The 16,304-nt window shown below is 48.1% G+C and overlaps 1 protein-coding gene across 2 annotated transcripts in view; it reads left to right on the plus strand.

Moving 5' to 3' along the window:
• Nucleotides 1–15: 15 nt before the first annotated feature.
• Nucleotides 16–16,304, plus strand: part of KIF9 (kinesin family member 9) — a 29,369-nt gene continuing 13,080 nt past the window's right edge. Inside the window, exons 1-13 of one of the 2 annotated variants that reach the window (XM_087948344.1) lie at nucleotides 16–268; nucleotides 3,231–3,337; nucleotides 3,435–3,600; nucleotides 4,374–4,480; nucleotides 5,555–5,779; nucleotides 6,086–6,169; nucleotides 6,810–6,902; nucleotides 7,378–7,525; nucleotides 8,508–8,572; nucleotides 9,649–9,726; nucleotides 10,680–10,748; nucleotides 11,897–12,001; nucleotides 13,954–14,009. In XM_087948344.1, coding sequence (XP_087804470.1) covers nucleotides 235–268; nucleotides 3,231–3,337; nucleotides 3,435–3,600; nucleotides 4,374–4,480; nucleotides 5,555–5,779; nucleotides 6,086–6,169; nucleotides 6,810–6,902; nucleotides 7,378–7,525; nucleotides 8,508–8,572; nucleotides 9,649–9,726; nucleotides 10,680–10,748; nucleotides 11,897–12,001; nucleotides 13,954–14,009 — 1,337 coding nt within the window. In that variant the 5' untranslated portion in view covers nucleotides 16–234. The remainder of the gene's footprint in view (nucleotides 269–3,230; nucleotides 3,338–3,434; nucleotides 3,601–4,373; nucleotides 4,481–5,554; nucleotides 5,780–6,085; nucleotides 6,170–6,809; nucleotides 6,903–7,377; nucleotides 7,526–8,507; nucleotides 8,573–9,648; nucleotides 9,727–10,679; nucleotides 10,749–11,896; nucleotides 12,002–13,953; nucleotides 14,010–16,304) is intronic. The other variant, XM_087948345.1, reaches the window with a different exon arrangement.

Raw genomic sequence — 16,304 nt, forward strand, 5'->3', positions numbered from 1 at the left:
ACCGGAAGCCAGCCAGGCCCCGCCTCCTCGTTCCGCCCGCGCTGAGCGGAAGCGCTCGTCGCCTCGGCAACAGAGCCTCCGGAAAAAAGCTCGCACATGCGCCGTTGCTCCTCATTCCCTTCTGGAACCGGAGCTGGGGCGGTTTAATTTTTTTCCCCCCTGAGAGGATGACGGCGGACCTCCTTTCGCCTCCGCCTCCGCCTGGGACCGGGCCCCGCTAGATCGCGACGGCGGATGGCGTCTCTCGACGGAAAGGCCCCGAGCCAGGGTAGGGGGCAGAGGCCAGGTGGATCCTCCGCGCCGCCCCTCCCCCTCCCCAGGGTCCCCCAAATGAGTCTGGGGGCGCTTGTGGGGGAGAGGAAGAGAGGCCCTGCTTGGCTTCGTCTCTCCTTTGGCCTCGGAGTGGGGAACTTCGGTTATTCTGCCTGGTCTTTCCGCCCCTCCCTCCCTCGGAGAGCCTCTGCTGCCCCTGAGGCGTTTTTTTTGGGGGGCGTTTTCTCTCTGGCAGCTCTTGTCTTCTTATCTTTGGATTTGGGGAGGGGACTTTTAATTGTAAGCAGCCCAGAGCCTGTCTCTACCTAATTATCTCTCTATATATCTCTATAATCTTTCTATATCTATCTACAGCAGGGGTGTCCAACCTTGGCAACTTTAAGACTTGTGGACTTCAACTCCCAGAATTCCTCAGCCAGCAAAGCTGGCTGAGGAATTCTGGGAGTTGAATCACAAGTCTTAAAGTTGCCAAGGTTGGACACCCCTGATCTACAGTATATCTATGGTATCTATGATCTATAATCTATATCTATCACCTGTCTTTGTCTGTCTGCCTCTCTCCATCCATCCTTTTATCCATCTATCATACATGTCTGTTACCCTATTTCTCTATCTTCTATATCCATCCATCCATTATACATGTCTATTATCCTACCTAGCCAGCCATTCATCGTATATATGTCTATTTTCCTATCTCTGTCTATCCATCCATGTATCTTGCATGCCTATTATCCCATCCATCCACCGTATACGTCTATCCCATTTACCTGTTCATACTTCTTATGTATCTATTATATCTGTCCATCCATCATTCATTCTTGCCTATTGTCTCCATTGATCCATACATTGATCCATCCACCCTATATGTCTTCTATCTATCCATCCATCCATCATACATTCCTATCACTTCATCCATCAACTGTAGATGTCTATGTCTATTCTAATACCTAACCATCCATATCTCATCTACCCTATTTATCCATCCATTCTACATGCCTTATATCCATCCACCCATGTCTATTCTATGTATATAATCTATCTATTCATCCATCTTCCATGCCTATTATCTCATCCATCCAACCAACCAACCAACCACTGTATGTGTATTTTTTCTCTATCGATCTATCAATCAATCTATCTCTACCATCTATCTATCCTGAGCCTACTTATCAATCAATCATTTATCTATATTTTTGATATTTTCTAGTAGTTTTCTATATTTTGTTGTACTGATCTATCATGTATCCATATTTATTTATATCCCATCTATCATTCCACATATTGCATCTACCTTTCACAGTATCTATCTGTTATCTTTCAAATCTGTCTTTCCCATCTATTGTTACCCATAAACGAGACAGGTGACACATAAATCAAATAAATAAAATGTATTAATTAATTTTCTGTCTTATTGATTGATCTATCATTAATATCTGTCCCTTACATTGCATCTATTTTTTGCATCTCTATTCATTATTTATATTCTGTGTTACTGATTTATCAACTAACATGGCATGTTTTGCATCTATCTCAGTTACATTCTGTCTTATTGATATATTATCTGTTTATTGCATCTATCACATTTACCTTTTGCATCTGTCATTATCTTTTACCTATCTCTCTTAATCATCTATATTCATCTTATTGATCTATCATCTTTCACATCTATTATCAGTTTTCTCACCATTCTGGTTAATTATATTCTTGATCTATCATCTATCACATCTTTCTGATTGCATCATTCATATCTTTAACAGATTTTTAACAGATAATCAGAGTTGGAAGGGACCTTGTAGGTCAACTAGTCCAACCCCCCGCCCAAGCGGGAGAACCTACACCACTTCTGACAGAGGGCAGTCCAGTCTCTTCTTGAAAGTCTCAAGTGATGAAGCTCCCACAACTTCCGAGGGCAACTTCTGTTCCATGGGTTGATTGTTCTCACTGTCAGAAAGTTTCTCCTTATATCTATCTGTCATTAGCATCTATCTATTATCCATCTATATCTATCACATTTAGAAACTGCCCAACTCCCTCACAGGAAAACTCTGGGCAATAATGTTAAATACATAAAAGTTGAATATAAAAGGTAAAAGGGGCGAGGCTCAATAAAATTCAAAATTACAAGGCAGAGGGAAGACTTACAGGATACCCGTTGAGAATTGAGTAGCCTATATTACTGAATAAATAAAAATATTAATTTCCCACCTAATTAGTACAGATAATCCTTCACTTCCATCCACAAACTTTCTGTTGTTAATTGCTGCAGGAATTCACTAAACACCTGCAGCAAGTAAGGTAACTCATTTAACAACCATCTTGTTTAGCTATGGAAATTTTGGGCTCAATTGCAATATACATCGAGGATTACCTGTGTGCATTTTTCAAATCAATACAATTGTAAGCTGCCTACAATTATTTTGATATAAGATGGGTGGCATATAAAATTTATAAATAAAAGAAATAAACCCTCTGAAACTGTACAGTTAGAGGAATTCAGGCTTTACAGTAGTCTTTGACTCCCAGCCGCAATTGAGCCCAAAATTTTTGTTGCTAAGTGAATCCCTGCCGTTGTTAAGTCAGTCACATGGTTATTCAGTGAATCTGGCTTCCCCATTGGCTTTCAGGAGATCACAAAAGGGGATCACATGACCCCGGGACACTGCAACTGTCATTTAATCTGTCTGTCTGTCTATCATCTATCCAACCTACCCATTATCTGATCTTTCTGTTTGTCATTTGTCTGTCTGTCTATCCATCCATCTGTCCATTTTGTGGCCACCATATATATGAACCAGTTGCCAGGTATCTGGATTTTGATCACCTGACCTCAGGAATGCTGCAACAGTCGTAAGGGTGAAAAACGGTCATAAGTCGCTTCTTTCAGTGCCATTGTCACTCTGAATGGTGACTAAACAAACTGTTGTAAGATGAGGACTGCCTGTGTTTCTTTTCCCCAGACCTCATGGCCATGTGCATCAGTTCGAAGAAAGTGAAGGCCTTCGCGAGGGTCAAGCCCACGGCTGACTTCCCTCAAGAGGTCATCAAATTCGGGGCCGACAACAAGGTAAAAAAAAGAGGAGACGTTTCTCCTCTCAGCCCCTCCGTCCCTTGGTGAAGTTGACGCACCTTAGAAGTGGGACTCACCTGGCTTCCCCTTCCAGACGATCGAGGTTCACATCGAGCGGGACCTTTCCAAAGGCATCGTTAACAACAAGCTGACGGACTGGTCATTTAAGATGGACGGCGTTCTCCACAACGCGTCGCAAGACGTGGTTTACGATGCGGTCGCCAAAGAGCTCGTCTCCCAGGCCCTGAACGGCTACAACGGTAAAGCATTAATGATCATCACGGTGAACAGAATAACAGCGGGAAGGGTCCTTGGAGGTCTTCTAGTCCAATCTCCTGCCCGAGCGGGAGACCCTATTCCTATACCCTTTCACACAAGGAGCTGCCCAGTCTCTACTTGGAAACCTCCAGGGATGGAGCACCCACCATTCCTCAAAGGAAGCCTTTCCACCGATTAATTGTCCTCTCCGTCAGGAAATTCCTTCTTGGTTCTAGATTGCTTCTCTCCTTCATTAGTTTCCATCCGTTACTTCTTTTTTCTGCCTTCTGGTGCTTTGGACAATAAGTTGACCCTCTTTTTTGTAAGAGATACGCAGTATCTTTAAATATCGGGAAAGCGCTATCCTGTCACCCCTAATCCTTCTTTTCCCCCAAACTAGACACATCCAATTCTTGCAACTGTTCCTCACCTTAGGATTGCATTGAGTTTTTGGCAGCTATTCCATGTATCGGCATTAGTACAGACCCATTGCAACCTAGAAGTAAGGAGGGAATTTCCGGTCAGTGGAAACCATCAGTGGGGGAACGGCTCCCCTTGGAGGTGGTAGGTGCTCCGTTACTGGAGGCTTTCGTGAAGACTTCACTGGACAATGGTTTCGTTTGAAAAGGGATGATAGAAGGGGCTCTCCTGTTTCAGCAGGGGTTTGGGCTAGAGGACCTCCGAGGTCCTTCCCAGCTCTCTTGTTCAGAAGGGAGCTTGCCACCTCTAGGAAAGAGCCTGAATCATTCTCTCTTGACCCCGAACCATCCCCTAGGGACCATCATGTGCTATGGACAAACCGGAGCCGGCAAGACCTTCACCATGATGGGAACCACCGGAAACTTCAAGCACAGGGGGATCATCCCTCGAGCTATTCAGCAGGTGGTGGATAATTATTATTTGTTTGTTTGTATATTTATGTATTTATGAATGAATGAAAGAAAATTTGCACGGCTTCTCAATTCTGATTCCTGGCAACTTGTAACCGTGAATAGAAGTTAAATTTAAAAAAATCAATAAGCTCACACACACACACACACACACACCACCCTCACCCTGGTGACAACAGTCAAACACACCATTTGACAGGCTTCCTGTCACCCTGGGTTCCCACTTAGGCACAACAGCAACCTGGGAGACTTTGGGCCAATCACTAGGAGACGATGAGTTCTAGTCCCGCCTTAGACACGAAAGATGGCTTGGATGATTTGGGGCCAATCACCAGGTAATGGTGAGTTCTAGTCCCACCTTAGGCATAAAAGCTGGCTGTCAAGACTCCAACATGCACCCCCATTCAAATCATAAGTCTCTAGCCGCATCCCTCAAGAGTAAAAAAGATTGATTTATTAGGAGTTGACATGTCGGCGTTTCCCAGTTGCAGCCACTCTGACACAACATTCATTTCACCCTTGACCCTGGTCTTCCCCCCCCACCTCCTGGATGTATATTCTCCAATGAGACACATTCGTAGCCAAGAGTCATCAATCATGCTGTCCAGTAATAATTTTGAGCGCCAGAAGCTTTGGTTGCCCGAGCGATTATCTGAAGCATTTAAAGAATGCACTGCTTTCCCCCCTCCCTTTCTGCTGACAACTAAAAAGACCAAAGAAGTATTTTTTTATTTGACATGGCTGGGTGACTTTGGGCCAATCACCAGGCGACGGTGAGTTCTAGTCCCGCCTTAGGCAAGAAAGCCGGCTGGGTGACTTTGGGCCAATCACCAGGAGACGGTGAGTTCTAGTCCCGCCTTAGGCATGAAAGGCAGGCTTAGGGTGAATCCCTCTCTCTCTCTCAACCCAGCCCACCTCGCAGGGCTGTCGATGTGGAGAAAATGGGAGGAGGAAGGAGTATAAGGCATGTTCCCTTCCTTGAGTTCAAAAAATCAAAGAATAAAGGCAGGATGGGTAGGAAAGTAAGGCAGACAAAAATCGGAAGGAGCTGCCCTTTCCCCGCCAGGTCTTCAAGTCCATGGAAGAGCACAGCAGCCAGTATATCACCGTCCGGATTTCTTACCTCGAGATACACAACGAGGTCATCTCGGACCTCCTGCCCTCCCTCCCCCTCGGCTCAGAGAGCGACCTCCCACTGTCCATCGTGGAGAGCCCCCACGGGATTTCCGTCAAGGGCCTCTCCATCCACCCTGCTCCCAACGAAGAAATCGCTTTGAATTTCCTGTTTGAGGTAAGGGAGCCCACACTCTTTATTGGCTTATTCAATCTCATGGTTTTGCTGAGGGCCCGATTTCCTATCCCCAGTTTCTGGGGACATCACAACAGTTAAGCGTGAGGACCGGCCGTAGCTTGTTTTTTTTTCTTTCAGGGCTGTCATAACGCCCAGCCGTTGTTAAACTGTCACGAGGACTGCCTGCATTGCATTTATATGCACTTCAAGGGCTTTTGGACAGCTATTTCTTTTTCATTCCACCTCGTCAGCGGCCCCGAATAAATGAACCTTCTTACTGCCTCCATCGTTTCCATTCTCTTCTAGGGCGACACCAACAGATCCGTGGGTCAGCATGCCCTGAACAAGCATTCCTCCAGGTCCCATTGCATCTTCACCATCTACATCGAGGTCAGTGCTGGTGACCTTCTGCCGCTGCACCAGAGAGAGCATTTTAACCTTACTGCACCTGTGTCTGGTTTGCCAATTGCACAGGGGCAGATAGGACAGCCACTCCAGAGGGTGAAGGTCATTGCCCCTCAGAGGATCATGGGTTGCCCTCTCCCCTCTTTGGAAGAGCTTTATGGCTCCCGCTGCCTTAAGGAAGTTCAAAACATCCTCAAAGATCCATCTCATCCTGGGCATCCTTTTTGGGGGAACTATTACCATCTGACAGCCAGTACAGGACAATAATAAAAACAAGGAGAAATAGGCTGAAAAACAGCTTCTATCCCAGGGCAGGAGCTCTTTTGAATTCTACCGTATAGTGCAATATTAATGCAATATCAGGGTTTTCAGTTCAATGTGTGGAGTGTGAAGGATGTGTGTTTGTGTTTGTTTTCGTGTTCATGATGTGCCCTGAAGATGGTGTTTGATTTCGTTGTACGAGCTGCAAGGACAATAAAGTAAACTAAAGAGTAACGGTGAAACTTGGCCTAATGCCCATTGCTTGGAAAAACTCAGCAGCCTGCAATTCAAAGCATCGTTGTCATTTGTTGATTTAAAAAACAACAACAACCCACGCCCTACCACATTTGATCTCTCACTTCAGTGTCACTCAAGAATCCTTACCAACGCCAGATACGTCACTTCCAAAATCAACCTGGTCGACCTCGCAGGCTCGGAGAGGCTGTCGAAGAGCAAAGTGAGAAAAATAAGAGTCATATTTTGGGTTCCTGAAGTGGATTTTAAAACCGGGGGAGGGGGGGGGAAGAGCAGCGGGTAATTCTTGACTTAACGACCAAACCCGAGCCCAAAAATCTCCAAGATGGTTGTTAAGTCAGCTTCGCGCCATTTGATGACCTGTCTTGCCACTATTGTTAAGTGAATCACTGCCGTTGCTGAGTTAGTGACGTGGTTGTTAAATGAATCCGCCTTCCCCAGGGACTTTGCCGGTCAGAAGGTCTCCAAAGGGGACGCTGCAACCGTCCTAAATCTGAGTCAGTTGCCAAGGGCCTGAATTTGGACCAAGTGGCCCTGGGGGAGGCGGCAACGGCCACGAGCATGAAAAGGGGCCCTAGCTCACTTTTTCAGTGCCGTTGTAACTCCGAACGGTCACTAAACGGGGCAACCCACACTCTTTCCAACCCTTTGACCAAAGATTTTCTTTTTCAAAACAGTCGGAAGGATTTGGACTGAAGGAAGCGTCGTACATCAACAAATCCCTGTCGTTCCTCGAGCAGGTGGTCATCGCCTTGTCGGACTGCAGCCGGGACCACGTCCCCTTCCGGCAGAGCAAGCTGACCTACACCTTGAAGGATTCCTTAGGTAGGGGTGAGGCATTCAAATCCCCCGTGAAACTTTGACCGCCCGTAACAAAGTGGGATTTTGCCCTCCGGAGCCTGGCTCCACGTAAGCGCCGTGGGCGGTTTTTTGGGGGGGGGTTTGGTGTGCAGCCGTCCATTCAACGATGCCAGGCTGGCAGCCGTCATATATGGGAAGCAAGGCAGAACAGTGACAAAGCTCTGCACCTTGGTTACAGGGGGTCCTCGACTTAGGTCTGTGCGTTCAGTGACCGCCTGAAATCCTAACGGTACTGAGAAAAGTAACCTATAGACCTAAATTCAGGCGCTTGGCAACCAGTTCGTATTTATGACGGTTGTGGTGTCCCGTGTGTGTGTGAGACGTGATCCCCTTTTGCAACCTTCTGATGAGCGGGTTCATTGCGGAAGCCGGATTCACTTAACGACCGTCTGACTGACGGGAACAACTGCAAATGGTTCTCTTAACAACTGTAGCCAGGAAGGTCGTCAAATGGGGCAAGGCTCACTTCATCGTCGTCTCACTTAGCAGCAAGAATATCGGGCTGAATTGCCGTCGTAGGTTGAAGGCTATCTGTGCTGCAGGGCGCTCTGCGTGGGGCTGCCCTTGAAAAGTATCCAGGGACCTAATTCAGAGGCCTGCGTGGTTTTGCGCAAGTCTAGATTTGAACACAGGCCTCGCGTTCGCAGGAGCTGCCCTTGTGCTTCAGTCTAAGTTGCTGGTTGCCCCCTTCAAAGCCCTACTTGGGGCAGGTGGTTTGAAGGACCCTCTTCCCCCAGTTGCCTCCCCCTGGTCCGGGGATGTGATGGGTCTCCGATCTTTAGGGGGGTCCAGTCGGTGGGATGGGGAAGAAGGGCCTCCTCCATGCTGTTGACAGGGCCGTCTCTACCCAGTTGCCTCCCCCTGGGCCCCCAGAGCAGGAGGGAGTCGGGGGATGGGAGGGGTCCCCTCTCTCTTACAGAGCCCCCTTCCTTTTGTCGTTTCCTAGGTGGGAACTGCAACACGGTCCTCGTGGCTAACATCTGCAGCGAGTCCATTCACCTCGTGGAAACGGTAAGCGCCAGATCAGGAAGAAAGACGGATGGATGGAGGGGTGGGTGGATGGATAGATAGATTAGATGGATAGAAGGAGGAGGGAGGAACAGACGGATGGAAGAAGGACGAGTGGAGGGATGAAAGAAAGCACGGGTGGGAGGAGGAAAGGATGGATGGAAAGAGGGGCAGATGGAAGAAGAAGCTTGTCTTCTCCCCCCCCCCCCCCAGGCCTGGCCCTTACTTCCCCAAATTCCGCCCCTCCCCTTGTGTTTTACGGCAGGGTGCCAGCAAAGCGGAGGAGCCGGGGAGGGCGGGCATTAACATTAAGCCTCAGGCCAGATGGGCCTGGGCAGCTTCAGGGAGTTAAGCTGCCCTGTCTGGCTCTCTGAGCTGCCGTCCCAGAAAAGGTAGAATGTCCGGAGAAGAAAATACGAGTCCTTCCGCCCAACACAGTGCAGGGAGCATGGCGTTTTCTAGTGACTCTCTCTCTCTCTCTCTCTCTCTCTCTCTCTCTCTCTCTCTCTCTCTCTCTCTCTTTTAAATATTTCAGCTAGAAACCTTGCAAATTGAGTAAATAACAAGAGACATTTTCTGGTTATCAGGCAATCTAAAACCACATTACAGGTAGTTCTCGACTTACAGCAGTTCATTTAGTGACAGAGGTTATGCAACAAGCGGTGAAAAAAGGGGGCTTAAGACCGTTTTTTCACACACTTATGACCGTTGCAGTACCCCTGTGCTCAAGGGATCAAATCTGAGATGCTTGGCAACCGACTCACAGTTATGACGGTTGCAGCCTCCTGAGGTCACGCGATCCCCTTTTCTGACAAAGTCTGGGGAAGCCCAGATTCACTTAACAAGCGTGTTTAAAAACTGCAGGGATTCACTTAGCAACGGTGGCAAAAATGTTGCAGAATGAGGCAAACAAGTTTTGACAACTGTCTCTTTTAGCAACAGAAATTTTGTGCTCAGTTGTGGTCATAAGTCAAGGACTACCTGCAAGTAGACTTTTGTATTCAGATTATCTCTAAGACGAACTGTTGGGAGCCCCAAATAACAGCGCAAATGGGGTGATGCCCATATTTTTTTTCCAGCTGTCCACACTTCGTTTTGCCACCAGAATGAAGTGGGTGACGACCCTGCCGATCGTCAATGAAAAAATCGACTCGGAGGTATGTCCTCCTGCCGTCTTTCTGCTGCCTCGAAGGAGTGACCGGGTGTAAGAAAATACCAAGTACATATGGGGTGTTTATCATCTGCGCTAGAAGGGAGTGAGGTTTGCAAAGAGTGGGGGGGGGGACTGTGGGGGTCCTTGGTGCTCTCTGAGCTTGGTAGTTTTCTGGCAGACCTTTCATGACCAAACTAAGTAACGTCTTCCGTGATAGAAGGGAGTGGGGTGTGTGGAGAAGTGGGGGAGGTAGGCAATTGTCAGACCCTCAGTGCTCCTTCGCCTTGGTGGTTTTCTCGCAGGCATTTCATTCCTAGAGAACACAGTCAGTGCTAGAAGGGAGTTGGGTTTGGAGAAAGGAGGAGGAGGAAATGGTGGGTGGGGTCCATGGGGCTCTCTGAGGTGGGTGTTTTCTTGAAGACGTCTCATGACCCAACTAGGGGACATCATCAGTGCTACAAGGGATGAGGAGGTGGAGGAGGAGGAGGAGGACTATGCGGTCCCTGGTGCCCTCTGAGCTTGTTGGTTCTCTTGGAGACCTTTCATCACCCTGTCAGGGAACATCATCCGTGCTTGAAGGGAGTTGGGTTTAGAAAAAGGAGGAGGAGACTGTGGGGTCCTTGGTGGTCTTCTAGACTAGATGCTTCCTTTCAGATGTCTCATGACCCAGCTAGGGAACGTCATCAGTGCTAGAAGGGAGGGAGGGTTTGAGGATGAAGGGGAGGAGAAGGACGATGACTGTGGGGTCCCTGGCACTCTCTGAACTTGGTTCTTCTCCTGGAGACCTCTCATTACCCACCTAGGCAACGTCATCAGTGCCGTGACAATAGTCCCTTATCCTTGTTAGAGGACGGATTTTAGGGGACGCCTTGTCCTTCCTGGGCTCTGATAAGATCTTTGGCAGCCCTTGACTTTGACTTTCCTACCGCTTAGTCCATGCCATTCTTGTCTGCTTAGCGGATGGTGAAGAACTTGGAGAAAGAGGTGCTGTACCTGAAGGAGGAGTTGGCGATGCACAACAGTTTGGTAAGAACCGGCCCCCTGGGAAGGTGCCCCTTCATGGGTTGGTGACATGGCCCAGCCCAGGTTCATCCATCACTGTCAGAGGGAGACTGGCCGAGCCAGGGAGGGGAGGAGGAGTCAAGTGAGCAATTAGTCTGGCATCTCTTACGTAGGCACAAGAGGGCAGGATCTGAATGCCTTTGGACTGTACCTCGTCTAGTCTGTCCCAGCTGCAAACCGGCAGACTGGGAAGACTCCTGCGAAACCCAGGTCGTCCTTCACTGCAACAGTTCACTCAGTGACCATTCAAAGTTACAACGGCACTGGGGGAAAAAAGGGACTGATGACCGTTGCAGCATCCCTGTGGTTATATAGTCAAAATTTGGACCCTGGGCAACTGACTCGCATTTATGATGGTCACAGCATCCCTTTTGCAACCAAACTCGACGGGGAACCCAGATTCACTTCACGACCCATAGGACTCACTTAACAACTGCAGGGATTCCCTTAACAATCATGGCTAGAAAGGTTGCAAAACGGGAAAGGGCTCACTTAACGAATGTCTGGCTTAGGGAACAGAAATCTTGGGTTCCGTTGTGGTCGTAAGTCAAGAACATTAAGGCATTAAGCAATACAGTAGCCAGTTGAACTCTTCACAGGTGGGTCTCGTTTTCCCCCCCTGCACTTGGCTTTAATTTTGCCAGTGTGGCAGTTTTACACATGGGCTCTCAGGCTAGATAAGAGTCAGTGGCAAACTGGAGGCTTTGAAGAAGAGGAGGCTGAGCTACCATTTATTCTGGATAAGTATAGGGCAGGGGTCCCCAGTCTTGGCCACTATAAGGCTTGTGGACTCCAACTCCCAGAATTCCTCAGCCAGCTTTTCTGGCTGAGGACTTCTGGAAGTTGAAGTCCACAAGTCTTAAAGTGGCCAAGATTGGAGACCCTGGCATAGGGTCTCCTTCTCAACCAGGGGGTTGGACTGGATGAACTCCGAGGTCCCTTCCAACTCTGTCATTCTAGGATTATGTAAGGGTCTCTTGCCCGAGCAAGGGGGTTGGACTAGAAGACCTCTGAGGTCCCCTCCCATCCTATGATGCTATGCCCTACTTAAGGCAATTAAATAAAGTTGCCTGGGAACTCCTTGATTGATTGCTTTGATCTTCCGCCTTTAGCTCAATCGCCCGCCGGTGACCTATGAGCCTCTGAATGATATCCAGATCACAGAAATCAACTCCCAAGTCCGTCGGTTTCTGGAGGGCACCATTGATGAGCTAGATGTGAGTCACTTGCTGGTGGATAATATGAAGGATATTTAAATCCTTTCCAGGGTTTGGACATATACATATATATACAGTATACACACACACACATACAGGGGTGGGATTCTACCAGTTCGCATCTATTCACTAGAACCGGTTGTTAACATTCTAAGCAGTTCGGAGAACCGGATGTTAGAAGAAATGACTGGCCTAATCCTGTAAGGGAGGCAGGAAGGAAACATTCTGGTGTTGCTTACAGAAACTGCCTCTCCATTAACCCTTACTACGTTCTTGGCAGGACTAGAATTCCTGTCTCTGGAACGTCTCTGGAGTTATTTTTCCCTCTTTTGCTTGTGTGGAGTGACCACTCAAAGTTACAATGGCACTGAAAAAAGTGACTTATGACCATTTTTCACACTTACGACTGTTGCAGCATCCCCACAGGCACGAGAGGCCAGGCGAGGAGATGCGTGCCTCGATGTGAGTGATGTTGAGTTAGCCACACCCAGCCAGTCACATGACCACCAAGCCATGTTCACCCAGTCACATGACCACCAAGCCATGTTCCGCCAGTCACATGACCACCAAGCCATGTTCACCCAGTCACATGACCACCAAGCCATGTTCCGCCAGTCACATGACCACCAAGCCACGCCCACCAACTAAGTCACGCCCACAGAACCGGTTGTTTAAAAAATGGAATCCCGCCCCTGGATAGATATATATTTCCCCTCCTGTTCAAGCCCATCTGATTCTGAAAGATTGCCTGGGCAAGTCCCTCTTGAGTTTTTTCGGAAGAGATTCGCCATTGCTTCTTTTCTTGGGCTGAGAGAAGGTGACTGGCTGAAGATTCCCCGAGCTGGCTTTGTCTCCTAAGCCAGACTAGAATTCAGGGTCACCCGGTTTCTAGCCTCAAATATCCAGTCTGGAAAAATCTGTACAGGTAGACCTCAACTTACAACAGTTCATTTAGTGATTGTTCGAAGTTAAAGCGGCACAGAAGAAAAGTGATTTATGACCTTACTTTGATACTTACGACCATTGCGGCATCCCCCAGGTCACGTGATCAAAATTCACCTGCTTGGCAGGGGATTCATATTTATGTCGGTCGCAGCATCCCGGATTCAGTGACCTTCTCGCCAGCAAAGTCAAGGGGGAAGCCAGATTCACATAACAACTATGACTCACTTATGAACTGCAGTGATTCACTTAATGACGATGGCAAGAAAGGTCGGCAAATGGGCCAAAATTCACTTAATGTCTCACTTAGTGACAGGAATTTTGGTTGTAAGTTGAGGACTACCAGTATTCAGCCTGGAAAAATCTGTTGCCACTGAGGGAGTAAGCCTCCCTGAGGAGAAGGTTGATTCTCAACCCTGGCAACTTTAACAGAGGTGGACTTCAACTCCCAGAATCCCCCAGCCAGCTATGTTGTCTGTTCCAGCTGCAACCTGCCAGTCTAGGAAGATTTCTATGAAATACAGGAAGTCCTTCACTTCACTTAGGCGCTGGCTGTGGAATTGTGGGAGTTGAAGTCCACACACCTCCTAATGTTGATAAGGCTCAGAAACACTGCAGAGAGAGAGAGAGAGAGAGAGAGAGATGGGGGTTTGTAGGGTTACGCTCCTCTGTTTAAATCTGCAGTATCCATTTTGGTGAATTCAAAACTTACCCACCCAGGGCAGGGATCGTGTCGATGGGATTCCTTGTAGCTCAGATTGGATCTAAGTGGCCGGAAGTTGAATCTGTAAAGTGGATCTCCATAGGATTGAGAACAGAAAGAACTATTGGGTTATACCCTGAGGCAAAGAATTTGCTGCTTTTGGCTTTGTGGGGGGGTCTGTGATTTTTTTTTTTTAAATAGCCAGCTTTGTACAATAAGGCACGTTTTGTGTGGGTCACTCCTGGGAGAAACGTTAAGGGTTATGCTGAGCTCACAGCTTCTCCCTGCCTCTCCCTCTTTCCTACAGATCACGAGCATCCGTCAAATCCAAGAGATCTTTAACCAGTTCAAAATCATCTTAAGGTAGGGGTTTTGGGAATGCAGCTAGTTCTTGTTTAACGACTGCTTGCTTAGCAACTGGACATGGGTTATGATGGATGCCCCGAAACTAGGCACTTACAATTCAGTTCCAGAGTTTTGGTTGCCCCACATGCGTGCGCACACACACCACACACATACAAAATCACATGGGTGCTTCACATTTACGGCCATGTGCAGCCATATGACCATGATTTTGATTGTTTCTAGCTGAAAAATGTCCATTGGGCAGAATGGATAGCAAGAAAATGCCCTCTTGGGAGGGGACATCATCTATTCCTGCCCCTTCCTGCCAGCAGAAGGAGCAGACTGGAGGCCTGGCTGTTGGAGGGTTCCCTTGGTCTGGGCCTTCCCTGGCAGACTAGCCTCCCACCAGCCCTGAGGCAGGAGCCAGGACTTGTATCAAAAGGACCACAACACCAACTTCAGGCTATCTTTACCTACTGAACTTTTGAACACAGTGTGAATGTATTGAAAAAAGATCCTGAAAGAGAAACAGACAAGGAGGGAGATAATGAATAGATAAATGAATATATTTAGATAAATAATAAAGGTAGATAAAGGATATATACGCTGCTCAAAAAAATAAAGGGAACACAAAAATAAGACATCCTAGATCTGAATGAATGAAATATTCTTATTAAATACTTTGTTCATTACATAGTTGAATGTGCTGACAACAAAATCACACAAAAATTGTCAATGGAAATCAAATTTAGCAACCCATGGAGGTCTGGATTTGGAGTTACACTCAAAATTAAAGTGGGAAAAAACACGACAGGCTGATCCAACTTTGATGTCATGTCCTTAAAACAAGTCAAAATGAGGCTCAGTAGTGTGTGTGGCCTCCACGTGCCTGTATGACCTCCCTACAACGCCTGGGCATGCTCCTGATGAGGTGGCGGATGGTCTCCTGAGGGATCTCCTCCCACACCTGGACTAAAGCATCCCCCAACTCCTGGACAGTCTGTGGTGCAACGTGGCGTTGGCGGATGGAGCGAGACATGATGTCCCAGATGTGCTCAATTGGATTCAGGTCTGAGGAACGGGCGGGCCAGTCCATAGCATCAATGCCTTCGTCTTGCAGGAACTGCTGACACACTCCAGCCACATGAGGTCTAGCATTGTCGTGCATTAGGAGGAACCCAGGGCCAACCGCACCAGCATATGGTCTCACAAGGGGTCTGAGGATCTCATCTCGGTACCTAATGGCAGTCAGGCTACCTCTGGCAAGCTGTGCAGCCCCCTAAAGAAATGCCATCCCACACCATTACTGACCCACTGCCAAACCGGTCATGCTGGAGGATGTTGCAGGCAGCAGAACGTTCTCCACAGTGTCTCCAGACCCTGTCACGTCTGTCACATGTGCTCAGTGTGAACCTGCTTTCATCTGTGAAGAGCACAGGGCACCAGTGGTGAATTTGCCAATCTTGGTGTTCTCTGGCAAATGCCAAACGTCCTGCACGGTGTTGGGCTGTAAGCACAACCCCCACCTGTGGACGTCGGGCCCTCATACCACCCTCATGGAGTCTGTTTCTGACCATTTGAACAGCCACATGCACATTTGTGGCCTGCTGGAGGTCATTTTGCAGGGCTCTGACAGTGCTCCTCCTGTCCCTCCTTGCACAAAGGGGAGGTAGCGGTCCTGATGCTGGGTTGTTGCCCTCCTCACGGCCTCCTCCCGTCTCCTGATATACTGGCCTGTCTCCTGGTAGCGCCTCCATGCTCTGGGCACTACGCTGACAGACACAGCAAACCTTCTTGCCACAGCTCGCATTGATGTGCCATCCTGGATGAGCTGCACTACCTGAGCCACTTGTGTGGGTTGTAGACTCCGTCTCATGCTACCACTAGAGTGAAAGCACCGCCAGCATTCAAAAGTGACCAAACCATCAGCCAGAAAGCATAGGAACTGAGAAGTGGTCTGTGGTCACCACCTGCAGAACCACTCCTTTATTGGGGATGTCTTGCTAACTATTAGCCTCTGCTTTCCTCCTGTTGTCTATTCCATTTGCACAACAGCATGTGAAATTGATTGTCAATCAGTGTTGCTACCGAAGTGTTGCTGTCAGAGGAAGAGGACTCAGAAGATGAGGAGGAGGAACTGGGAATGCCTTCCTCCCCAGGACCTTCCTCTCTGGCAATGCCTTTCTCCCTGATAATGCCTCAGGTTTCATCAGACAACCGAGAGGAACAGCCTGAGATTAATCAGGAGGAAGGCATATCGGAGCAGTCCCTGACCAGGAGCAAAGAGAAAGAGTGTTGGCTTGATCCTAAGCA

Source organism: Notechis scutatus, chromosome Z (genome assembly GCF_049901735.1).
Source record: "Notechis scutatus isolate UNSWTSFEM ecotype Mainland chromosome Z, rNotScu1.2, whole genome shotgun sequence".
NCBI classification, from domain to species: domain Eukaryota; kingdom Metazoa; phylum Chordata; class Lepidosauria; order Squamata; family Elapidae; genus Notechis; species Notechis scutatus.